Below are 13,331 nucleotides of genomic sequence, written 5' to 3' on the forward strand. Positions count from 1 at the left end.
TGAGACCTAATTTCAGGTTTCTAACATTTTTTGGTGAGATAATGAGAAACCTCTTATGAAATATGAAAGAGCATGTGATTCCATGAGGAATTCAATGTTTATTTGATGAAAATTGGTTTTGAAATGGCTGAGATATCCAAAACAGAGCAATTCTAATAAGTGTGGGACCCACACTTTATTACGATTGCTTTGTTTTACTTTGTTTTTGGATATTTCAGTCGTTCCAAACCCGATTTTCATCAAATAAACTTTGATTTCCTCTTAACCCGTTGAGGACGGTGTGATTTTGCTACAACACGCATTTCCCATAGACGCTTGCCCGAGTATACTCGGGACTCGTCCTCAACGGTTTAAGATGGTATGCTCTGTACTATTTCATAAGTGTTTTCTTGGTATCTCGCAAAAAGTTAAAAGCCCAATTCTCATCTCCACCAATACTGTATCATCCCTTTAATATAAACTTGATACATATGTCTTCATAACATTATGATTAATGATGCAAATTTTGTGCAGCTTCTTCCAAGTTGATCTCAAATGCATATTTTGGGCAATTAACCACTGGTATCAAGTATTTCATGGTGTGTTGTTTCCATTTGGCAAGAGAATGTACAATCTCATATAGCATTTTGTTGCATAGCACAGAAAGTGGATGGGTTTATTACCCAATGTGGCCGATACGTAGTGTAGACTGATCTTAAAGTAAATTTTGTAAGCAATGAAGAAAATCTCAGCAGTATGATATCATAGAATGCCACATTTTATTTCCATAAGCATTCAAGTCATTGAAAGAACTATCAAGACACTTATAATGCATTCATATTGTGACTTTTTATATCTGATGCACAGTTGTTGTTTTTTTCCTCTTCAAATGTCTGACCTAGGATGAACATTGTGGAGGTGGCGACGATGTTTTATCTGGTTGCAGTTGTAAGTAGCACCTTCCTTATAATTAATTGATATTCAGCATTGTATGTCGATGTTACAAGAGAGTTAGGAAGGGCGATTCCTAGTTTTACATTCTACTCTCTACAGTAATGGCAAATACTGGTAGGTATTACTGGATGTGGAAATTGTTCTAAATTTTGTAGTTAATTTTTGTGGGTTTGTAGAATGGCAGTGTTTAATAACTCCTTGAAGACAAGTCCCGAGTATACTCGGGCTGGTGTCTATGGGAAATGCGTGTTGTAGCAAAACCAGCCTGTCCTCAACAGGTTGATGCTAAGGAACTGGGAGTATTGATACTGCATGGGGCTTCTAACATTGAACTAGAAGTGAGAGTACAGTATTGTGTATTACAGGAAATATTGTGTAGGATTGAAGCAACAGGATAGGGGGGGGGGGTCTACTTAAAGTTATACAAGGACCTTCTGCAACTATGCCGTCCATGAATTGATGCAATTTGGTTCATTGTTTAGGCGAGTAGTTTTGCATCATATAAAGACCCGAAATGGTTTTCAAATTTGCCTGATTAAAAACTGTTTAAAGAGCTGAATAAACATGTGTTTTTCCCTGGGTTGTAAAAACACAAAAGTTTCTCTTTTGTTCCCCTCAAATGTGAGATAAGAGATCTGTGTGAGAACATGCAAAGTATATGAAATTATTAAGTGTTGAGCTTAATAAAGCTCTAATACATTTCAAAATTATTCCTGTGATTTAAAGGTTGCAGAAAATTCTTTAATGAAACTGCAAAGTGATACAATGAACAATTAAAATATTATGATAAATGCACACATTTCATTGGAGAAAGGCAGCTACTTTGAACATGAAACAGCTGTTCAGAAGTGAAATAAATTTCAACTTGCTCCTCATGTATTTAGTATGACATCGTACAGGCCAGTTCTGTATCATCCAGAAACTCATGTGGATAATCAGATTCTGATAGTTTCAAACAATCCACAGGTCTATTTCAAGCAGGCCAGCCAGTGCAAATGAACAGCCATGTGCTCTCAAGACAAAGTTGTCACCACCCAAGATTTGCAATGGCGCCACCTTGTGGTGACTGCGAGTACAGTTGTTTCCAATCTGTTACAGACCTTTTAGCAGAAATTGGTTCTGACAGACCTGAGTGGGTCCTAATAGTAGTTGACAATTTCGTCTGGTTTCTCACTTCATCGTTCAGCCATGTGCAACTTCAGTTCTGTGAAAACCCAAAGTGTCCTGTGAATATACTACAGGTCTTACACCTGCAAATATTTCTTTGAAGGTGTCAAATGTAAGAAATGTAAAATTATATAAAATACATGAAAGATTAATTGTCTTTTGTCTGTCATATAAGGTAGACCCACATATTTCACTCCAGTCCTAAAATTTGAAGGGGGGGGGGGGGGCTCAATTGCCACTCAAGGCTTCTTAAAGAAAGACTATGTTTTTACAACTCCAAAATTTCATGTTTTTGGAATCTTTACAAAAACAATTTAAGTTCCAAAGAAATTGTGTCCAGCCTCCAAATAAAGTGTATTTTGTAGAAGAATTCACCCTCATCAATGACACCTACAATGTAAATAGTTTAAATTATGTTTATATGGCTTTTTCTAAATTAATTTTTGTCCGATTTATTTTAGTATCTTTGGTGTAAAAATGTGATGGGGCTTGGGCTGGTCCACTTCATTCAAATATGTGAGACCTAAATGGGTCATATTAAATGAAATAGCGCCATCATATAGACTGGAATGTCATCTTTTGGTTTCCTTTCTCCTTCTTGTCTTCCTTGATGTCAAAGTTATGTCACCTGTTACATTGTATTCACCAGTCTGACTATAAGGTTCTTTCAAGATATGAAAGAAGTGTGGCAGTGCTGGTATCTGATTGTATGAGTAGGTTTCATGCAAGATGGTGGTCCGAAGAGTGTGGGTTTGTCAACAGTGGAAGCATGGACCCAGATCTTTGGTGGAAGTCATGCGTTGAATCTGTTATTTGAAATACAAGTGAAGAGTTTGTTCGCAAAAACCGATAAGTCCATTTTTTAAGATTTTGAAGTACGGTCTCTGTCATAAAGTACAAAATAATACCCTTTAATTGATATATTGGTCACTACATACAAAGGTACATTTTTGAAGTTATGGTCAAAAGAACCAACAAATTTCTTATTATTCTTTTTATGTTTCTTGACCTTTAATCACAAATATCTCCATTTGGCAAATATGGACTTATCGGTTTTTGCGAACAAACTCTTCAAGTCTTGCATAGGACCTACAATAGATCTGAAAAGATATATTTGCTCATGTGCAGCCAGTGATTTTTTTCTTTATGTGGGAAAATGGAAAATATTGAATGGAACCACGTGGTAGACACAGTCTAGATAAGCTGGCATATGGACGATGAGAAAAGCATACATGAATGAAAAGCTAGATAGCATAGTCGCTGGGTACTACACAGCATAAAGCCATGAATGGTGTATTTGTGTTTCACATGGGGAATATCACTAGATAAAAGTAAATGGTACACCTAGTGTACTTCTTAGTGAATGAGTCTTGATATAGATGAGCGGATGCTCAAAGTCATAATGTCCTTGCTGTGTGTTTGCTGTAGGTGTATGTTTCCAATGGCAATGAAGTCAAGGTTAGCAGTGCAGTAGACCTTTTTATGCTTCAAAGAGTCTGATCGAAATGAGTTAATTCCATTCTCGTTGATGCGAGACATTTGCCATTAAAGCTATTAGAAAAGACAAAGAAAATTATAAAAAGATATCTTATGAGATATTTTTACTCATAACATTAAAAACATCCCTTGTTATGTAGTTTTCACTGGAAAGGTTTTGTTTGGCTTGATCTGATGATGGCTTACTTCAAAATGTTTCAAAATGGTACTTAAAGGGATGGTACAGTATTGGTGGAGTGGAGAATTGGGCTCTTAACTTTTTGCGAGATACCAAAAAACACTAAATGAAATAGTGCAGAGCATACCATTTTAAGAGGAATTCAAAGTTTATTTGATGAAAATTGGGTTTGGAATGACCTAAACATCCAAAAACAAAGTAAACCAAAGCTATCGTAATAAAATGTAGGTCCCACACTTTATTAGAATTGCTCTGTTTTGGATATCTCAGCCATTTCAAAACCAATTTTCATCAAATGAACGTTGAATTCCTCATGGAATTACATGCTTTTTCATATTTCATGAGAAGTTTCTCATTATCTCACCAAAAAATGTTAGAAACATGAAGTTAGGTCTCAACAAAACTATACAATCCCTTTAAGTGGTTTTGCAATCAAACTCTTCATTTCTCATATGTCACATGTGGGTTATTTACCTATGATACTTTTTATTGACTTTATCTCAAATACAGACAATAATTATGAACTTCATCCAAAATATGAGATTACATACAATTGAAAATTACAGTCTTTCTCATGTAAAGGGGAATACAGAAAGGAAGGGGCTTTCAAAAAATGAAATCATATCAATAAACAGAAAAGTTAAGTTAGTATTTACGATGATGTTTACATCAAGATTTTTTTTTATGACGTGCAGGAGATGTTATGAAAGGATAAACTGGAAGGCAACATTAACGACAGGAAAATTTACTTAAGTTAGTGATTGCAGTTCATATATGGGGTCCAATGTGGATGTTGTTCTTCCTTGTTGTGTCCAATCATTAGTCCGATCCTGCAAATTTAGCTTGAAAAGCTCCCAGCGTGCTTGGGTGTTTTGTCATCCAGCAAATATACCTTCCCTCGATATGGCAGGGCCATTGGCTTTCAGCATCATTTGTGCGAAGCACGAGGATGCTCTCAGCAGAAATTGGTCCCGACAGATAGATTAGGTCTCCGTTTTGCGGCACTTTACCAATCACCAAGAAGGGTCTTTGATTTGAATATCATGTTGAAAAAAAAAATCAGTTCCTGCTCTCCCTCTCTCCCTCTCCTCTCCCTCTCCTGTCGCTCTCCCTCTCATTACCACCCACCCCCCCCCCCCCCCCCCCCCCCCCCCCATTCTCATTCCTTGGGCCATTTTCTCATTCAGTCAAGTGTGATTACGGTAACTGGTGGGAAGTCAGTGTGAGTCTGGACAGATTTTCCACCGGCAAAAAGGAAGCAATTCAGAGTCAACATTTACATCTCTCAGAGGAAGGCGAGAGAGAGAGAGAGAAAAAAAAGAGATATTATTGTTTCCAACTCGGAAATTCAATTACCATAGACTTCTGATATGTTGCTAATCTCAGAATAATACCTTGCTGGCACACCAACTGTGTCCAGAAACATCCTATTCGATGATCGGATAGGAGGTGAGTATGCTGAATACGTGCCTCAAAGCTTCAGTCTGGGAATATCATCAACCGACATTCAGGCATGAATGAAAGTGACAAGTGGCTCACGAGATATGATATGAGATTAGATTAAGAAAATGTAATGATTACACTGGACATGCTTATTTACAAGAGTGATAAACATGATTGCCAGTTTACCATTGTTATTTGTTTTCAATATGATCTTGTTGTGACAGGGTGTCATGTTAGTAAAGATACTGGAATGACCATCTGTCCTCAGTTCTTTTTTTTTTTCTGTGAAGTTTTTGGATGGACATTATCAAGTCTGGGCATTATAAGTCTATTTCAAATCTGCATATTACTGCCTCTCATCTGTTCAAAGATATGCACTGACTGTGAAATCTTGTGGTGACGTCACCATATGGTATGGTGTACTGTGTATTTGCACTTGGGCGCGGAAAATTTGCCATAATAAAAGAAATAACTGACGACCATTGTTACATTGTGTGAAGAACTAATAAGGGCAGACTGATTCATTTGCTGGGACAAAGATGACTTTATCATTGTGTATCTTTAATGTACTATTCTGGTAAAGAGAGAATGAAAGAGGGAAACAAGACGAGCAAATTTACTTTCATATTCCACAGGAATATGTTCGGCTTGGTTGACATTGCATTCCCGTTTTCAAGGACACTATGCTACATTGCCCTGAAGAATAAATTAATGTGGGACGATCAATTCATGAATTCATCTCTATTTGCGAGAGGAGAGACCGCATCATGAAAATTCAAAGACGCTCTTGTGACCAAGTAATGTCTATTGACATTTAATGTACGGTTTAACAGAAAAAAAAAGTCTACTCCTCTCCCTTAAGTAGGCTGGGGACATTGTGCCTGGTCGACATCGCAAATCATAATTTCATACTTCAAGGATGAGGATAAGCATCAGCTAACCGCCTTTCCAAGGCTTGTTAAATACCCCATGAATGCCAGAGAATGCAATTACACACACCCACGGGAATGGTCCCCGCACTTGACCAGTGGAGCTAGAGTGAGCAGAGGACTGTTTTGTACCTTCGTGCGGAAGACCATTGGGTCTTGAGGGGAAGGAGTGGACAAAAAGGGAAGAAAAAAATATTTTAAAGAAAACGAAATAAGGAAGAATAGTTTAAAGAGATGGACAAAGATGTTTAAAGCCCACGGGGCAAAATCCATCTAGCGCTGCATGAAAAATAAACCGACGAGAATGAAGAGAGAGACTAAGGGCATTGAGAGAATGGTGATTGTCAATAAATTGTTCTTGATGGGGAGAAACAGATAGACAGACAGACAGACAGACAGGACATATATAACATGATGATTGTTGAATGTATTTGAATGACAGACAGACAGACAGCTGGAAAGAGATACAGAACGCATAAAGCTTGTTGATTGTCAAATGTTTTTCAGAGATAGACAGACAGACAGACAGATAGACAAATGCAGAGAGAGAGAGAGAGAGAGAGAGAGGAAATGCTATGTAACAGGATGATAGTCAAATGTCCTTGAGAGAAAGACAGACAAACAGACAGACAGAGGGGAAAGAGAGAAAAAGAGAGACAGAGACAGACACAAAGAGATGAGAGAGAGAGAGAGATAGAGAGACATTGAATCAACTGAAAAAAATTGTTAGTAATACGAAAGTTAGCAAATGTATGTTGTATCTATAGCAGAGCTGTCAACTAAAGTAATGACAAAACTAGTGATGCATCTTTGAAAGATGTTTTTCTTTTATCAAGTGTACAATTGTTGGTAATTGCTTTGAGTATGTTCCTAACTGATTAAGAGTGACAGGTAGATGCGGACAAGCCATTACACCTCTGCATTAATGTGCGAGGGTAAACTTCAATGTGCAAAGCATTGAAGAGAAAATAAACACAGTACACTGGATTATTTGTGATCACTCAAGATTGACAAGGATGGCCCTCATGTTTCAACAATCTCCGAAACCAGTCTAGAGCGCTCTTGACAAATTTAGCGAGACTTTTCATGAAATCCATGAGGCAACATTAATGGACGTTTGCGGCTGGTTGGGCAGGACCAATTTGCAAATGTGCACTTACCTGTTCTGCGGGAGTACTTGACCGCTTTTGCCCGGGCAGTATGTGTGAAGCCGAGCATTTCAAGAGCTGATCTACTCCGACCTCCTTGAAAGCTCATCAATCGGTGTGTGCTGTCACGTTGCGTGTTCAAATGGCGCGCAAAGGATGTGACACCGTAACCTCTGGTGTCATGGTAACCACGAAACAACAGCACAAAAGCGTTCTTGTATCTGCATCAGTAGACCACATTCAGGCAGTTCTTATGTAAACAAGTAATTTTGGTCCCAAGTTGGGGGGGGGGGGGGGGGGGGGAGTGGTGAACATTAACCCATATAGAGTGAAACAAATTTATGTAACATGCAGTAAATCTGTTGAAACTCATATTGTCTCAAAGTCAGGTGGTTAACAGAAGAAGAACTTCTGACAACTTTCCATGTTACCACCAAATCTTGCATCAAGAAGATGGCAGTCAATATTCAGAAAGCATGTGCCAGATTTGAGATTAAAACTGCCTGCAGAAATAACTGCGCATGGTGCTAAGCAGTGAGATATGACAATATTCTTTGTATCTCACATTGTTTATCTCTGAATGCCAACAGCACTTTTCTAACACCATGTAGTGAATGGTAGATCTTATCTTATCAGTGTTTCCATGACAAATGTGGATTGAATTTTGCTGTATGTCTGCAACGTGTGCTATAAAAGTAATCATTATGTGGCACATAATTTTTTTTTTTGCTGTTCTGGGGCCCTTTTTTCTGAAGTCATTTCCAATAATTGCAGCATATGATATTGCAACTTCCTACCTAGACAATAACTACATGACTGTGAACATTTGACTTGTTCCTTTGGTACCAGTATGATACAGAGCTACCAAGTCTCACGCATTCTGCATGAGACTCAAGCATTTAGGGGCCATCTCACGATCTCACGCATGGCACCCATTTTTCTCACGCATCGGGCAAAGTCTGCAACTTGGACCTATGATAATGAGCATAGCTCAAAAGATTAAAGTGATAGTTGCAAATGAAAGTATATTTCCCTTTTGTCTTTCAAAATAAGTAGAAAATAGGGGGGGGACCCCTCCCACATCCTCGCTCGCGAGCACATTAGCATGCCGAGATGCCTAGTCATGAAAATCTCACTCATAATTTTTTTTTGAACTTGGCATCCCTGATGATATAATTCTGCTTTTTCAAAAATTTGCAAAATTGGCCTATCCTTCTGTACAGAGGTGTTCAGGTTCTCTGCATGATTTCAGTGTGGGGGCTGCTATTGCTAAAAGTAGATTTATAACCATAATGATACAGACATCCAAGCACAGCAACCAAGATACATTCCCCTGAGTTGCCTGAAAAAAGACATGCTCTTGGTTTTGATTCGAAAGTATCTAATGATTCTGAATGTCTAATTGTGAATGTAAGTTATATGTAACTACTTGACAATGTTTAGCAGGTCAAGATCTCACTGTATATTGTTGCAGAGTACTGAATAGCCACACAGCCAACAGCCAACACTTGCCCCAAAATAATCTCTGCTAAATGTGTCTGTAATGTGGACCTCACTGCCATTTCCTACTTTCCCAAATATGCTATCTGGCAAAATGATCAAACAAAGAGCTGCCAAGTACCACGTGGATGCCTTGTGGTATCTCGAGAAGGGTTGCCATGGATACACTCAGACAGCTTCTTCCTTTGAAGGGAGGAGCGCTCTTTTGATGCCCTCCCAGTCTCCTCCGAATTTCCTTCGAAACACAGCATCTCATATTATCAGATTTACAAATGCCAAAGTTTATATCAAACGACAATGAGCTAGGTCTTGCAAATGAGACATTGAATCTATTTACAGGTTGCTTGCATATTCTTTGAATGTAAAGAGTCATCATATTTGAATACTGACCAAAGTCAGAGTGTTCTAAAGCCCGCTGCACACTAAACGATTGGTCGTACGACCTTAAGACTGAAAGTGTGACGTTACAGTCTTGCCAGTTTCCAGTCGTACGACTGGGTCTTAGCGCCAGTCGTAGGGATTTGACATGGTGAATTTCTACGACTGGTCGTGGGCTTTCAGCCATTCACAATATAGTAAAATGCAAGCGCATGCAGTGCGTACTGCGTGCGCTTTAATACTCATTGGTAAATGTACTGAAGACAGAACAGTCGTAAGCCTACTCGTAAGGCCAGGTCCTATAGTGTGCTTTGGCAGGTCGTACGACTGGGTCTTATGGTCCTAAGGTCGTATAGTCATGAGTCGTATAGTGTGCGGCGGGCTTAAGACCCAAACTTCAAGAATCCAAAAATACTACTTACTATATAATTATGCTATTCTTGTAACCACCTCATCATGTCCTGGGCAAACATGCCTCATCATGCTTCTTGGCCTATTCTTGTTTTCCATGACAAAAGCATCTACAAGTATCAAACCTCATGTAAAGGAATATATCCAGCAGGTGAGAGTTCATGTGAATTTGTGGTGTGTTTTTTTTTTCTACCAAAGTGGGGTTTTGTTCTTGTTTTGTTTTGTTTTGTAGAGCATCAGTATCCTTATGGTTCAAAAATGTCTTTTCTCTTTTTGACAATGGCTGTCTAAGATCATTTCAAAATGATAATGTATGAAATTATAATGCTCATATTAAATTGCATTTTCTACACAAACCTTGGGTAAACAACTGAATAGCTAAATATGATTAAATCAGTCTGGAAAGCCAGTACCTTAGAAAGGTATGACTATTAATGTGAGTGCATGAGACTGTTAGATATGAGGAGATATTATATTTTCTGCAATGTGATAAAAGAAAACAAAGTATTACAATCATAAAGCAAACATAAAATTGTGCTCCATTAAAGCAATTTTGGTCAAGCCTTTACCCTAGAAACAAGAGCCATCTTGAAATAAGAAGAATGTTTTTGCTGGATTTTTTTGGCTGTTGTTCATGGTCTATCCCTCTCATTCTAGACACATTTTTTAAAAAAAGGAGCTTAACAATGTTTTGGAGGGTCTTTTCCCCTGAAGATGGAGTGAGATTTATCACTTTCCTCTCAGGAGGAGATACTGCCACTCTCCACATCCACTACACGTCACTAAGGAGCAATAGAGCCCATAATTATAACCTCACCCTGGCAGTCTGGCAAATGCAGAACAGACTCCTGGTTTGGGGCGAGTTTCCGATCAAATCCCAGCAGACAGCGTATGTGGTTGATAGAGTTTAGCATAATGGTTTCATGCTTATTTTCACCTGACCTTATGAAATCCAAATCATACTCTGCAGTCTGTCGGTCAGGAAAGAAAGGCGAAAAAATAGCAAAAAATAGCAACCAAAACTGTTTGTGGTTAGTGGTCACCACCAACACCTTTTGGGTATACAGTAAGTTTTTGTGTCAATCATGGCATTAAGCTTTTCTTTAAGCATTGATACAGTTTTACATATTATTTCAGCACCAGATGCTGATGATGGATTACTTTTCCTAATTTTTTTTTCCACCCAAGGTTAACATTATCTGTCGTGCATTGCTCAGGATTTAAAGAATATGTATCCACTTAGCGTTTCAATTGTGCAAAAATGATTCCATTCAGTTTACTGCTTGGATTCTGATAGAAAGCAGGTGTAGGCCTACCTGTTGCCCTTGAAATCAAAAAAAAAGGGGGGGGGGGGTTCTGTCGCCAGAAGTGATGAATGCTCTAAGGAGGTTATAGAGACAGGGATTGGCCCATCTCTTGTATGTCTGTCTCCTTGTGTATATTGTGGTTATTTGTGCCTTTGCAACTGTCCTTATTGTGATGAATGATTATGTATTTTTACATTGTTTGTGGCAGACACTGGTCTAGTTAGACAGCCATTCGTTCATAATCTATTTACAGATGTTAATTCAGTCCTGCTGCCAAGTCTTCCTGCTTGATTCCGTTGGGGACTTCTTAAACACTGAAATTTCTCTTCATGTCCCAATAATAGCATTAAAATATCTTCACCAGTCTAGGTTACATGCAAGGCGCAAGTATCTTCCTAAGAGGGATTTGCATCATGATGGTTATACTGACATCTTGACCGTTGTGTCTAAAAGATTTTGTTTTTTTGGGAGAAGTGAACTTTGCAAAGCAATGCAGCCAATTAGTAGGGCCTATGTTTTTATGACATGTTGAAAAATAAGGAATAGATTGGGTGTTTTTTCTTTAAATTGAAAAAGAAAATCTGTCAGACTCAAAGTATGTGTAGGTCTTCCTTTCCCAGCTTTCCCTTTTTTAAACCCAAACAATATTTTTTTTTTTCAATATGCTTTGTTTATTTTCTGTGGATCAGTATGATACAGAGGTTAGAAGCCATAGGCAAGGGTAGGGGAATAATTACCTGCTTTTGCTGTTAATTTGTAGAGAACTTGAAGCACTTTTTAAAGTCCATGGGATACATTATCCACTGAGTCTGGCATTCATCCTCAATATTTATAAAAGGCTTACAAAGGACAAGAAATATACAAGCCTAGATGCAATGATAAATGAGAGTTTGAGGTGATCAGCAGAACTTAATGCAGAAGTCAGCATTGTCACTAAAGTATATTTTACCAGATTTGGCGAGGTCTGTGCTATTAAGTTTAGACAAAGTCTAATTGCCTTAATTATGTACAATTTTGAATAAAAGTCTTTTGAGACAGTATAATAATGGTTCTGTAGGGATTGAAAATAGTAATACATAATGGTGTGATGATGATGGTGTGTGTGTGTGTGTGTGTGTGTGTGTGTGTGTGTGTGTTATCCTGACTTTGAAAGATAGTTGCCCAAGGAGAGACAAACTGTTATCAACTTCACCCTAATTAAGAACTGAAAGATAATCAAAGAATTTATAAAAAATGACTATTTTTACAAAATTCATCTCCATTTCTAAAAGAAATAGTGGGACAGCCTCTTCCAAACAAACATCCAAGATAGTGAGGCCCTTGTCTGCTCTTGGTATGTGAATCTTGCATATAGAATCATGGCCAAGACACAGCTTGCCCTTGACCTCCAGATCAGAGCTTGTCCGAACCACCCCCAAACCCTAATGGCATGCGTGCTCAAACATGTGGAAAATTGCATCTTTAATTCCTGAAAGGGTGTGTTTTATTCCATAGGAGGTAGAGATCATTGCCTGGCCTTGGTGTGTTGTTTGTTCCACACGCAGAGTGAATAGTATGTGAGACCTTGGATCCCATCCCCACCTATTCATTTTTGTGTGACAAGTTGTGCTCATTGTACACCCTGGGCTATGATATCCCATTTAACATGTGCATTGTCTCCCTGTGATCTCACAAACAATGAATGAAAAGAGGAATTTGTCGTCATTTCTTTCCACTTTCCACAATAATTACTCAAGAAATTTCAGCCAGTGCTTTCTTTCTGAAAGTGATGACTTCCCTAACCACTTTTGCTGTGAAAGGACTCACAGACATATGTTGTGAGCTGCAGAGCAGAATAGTATGCATTTGATTAGTCCAATAGGTAGGCAAACCATTGGAAAGCATATAAAAAAAGGCATTGCATCAACCTTAATAAATAGACAAAGTGTAATGGACATATACAGCAGACCCTGATTATTAATTGGAATCCCTGCAAGATCAGAAGCGGATCTAGAGGGGGGGGGGGGGGGGGGGGTTGGGAGGGTTGCAACCCCCCCCCCCCCCCCCCCAAAAAAAAAAAAAAAAAAAAAAAAAAAAAAATCCGGGGACCATTTTTTTTTATCTTATCTTTTTTTTTAAACTTGTAATTCTATTTTTGGCCATGACCTCTATACCAAAAATAGTGGTGTTTTAGATGCAAGAAAATGCCATTTTCACACACAGATTTTCAAAAATTCTCCCTACTGTGGGAGGGAGGACACCCCCCTCCCACACCCTCCCCCCCCCCCCCCCCTCCCTCGCTCGCTCCGCTCGCTTGGGCTCGGTCGCTACGCTTCCTCGCATACCGCCCCAACCCCCCCTTTATAAAAAGCTAGATCCGCCCCTGAAGATTACCCTGCTTGATGACATGATAATGTAATTGTCACATGCAAGTATTCCGTATGAAGGTGTACACTTATTA

At 38.6% G+C, this 13,331-nt stretch overlaps 1 protein-coding gene across 1 annotated transcript in view; it reads left to right on the forward strand.

Moving 5' to 3' along the window:
- Nucleotides 1-887: 887 nt before the first annotated feature.
- The window catches only part of LOC139727905 (uncharacterized), a 34,534-nt gene continuing 22,090 nt past the window's right edge, over nucleotides 888-13,331 (forward strand). Inside the window, exon 1 of the mRNA XM_071638876.1 lies at nucleotides 888-927. Within this exon, the coding sequence (XP_071494977.1) occupies nucleotides 907-927 (21 nt within the window). The 5' untranslated portion in view covers nucleotides 888-906. The remainder of the gene's footprint in view (nucleotides 928-13,331) is intronic.

This window comes from Diadema antillarum, unplaced genomic scaffold (assembly GCF_040938485.1).
Source record: "Diadema antillarum isolate AM-2024a unplaced genomic scaffold, OU_Dant_1.0 seq00000160_RagTag, whole genome shotgun sequence".
In the NCBI taxonomy this organism is placed as follows: domain Eukaryota; kingdom Metazoa; phylum Echinodermata; class Echinoidea; order Diadematoida; family Diadematidae; genus Diadema; species Diadema antillarum.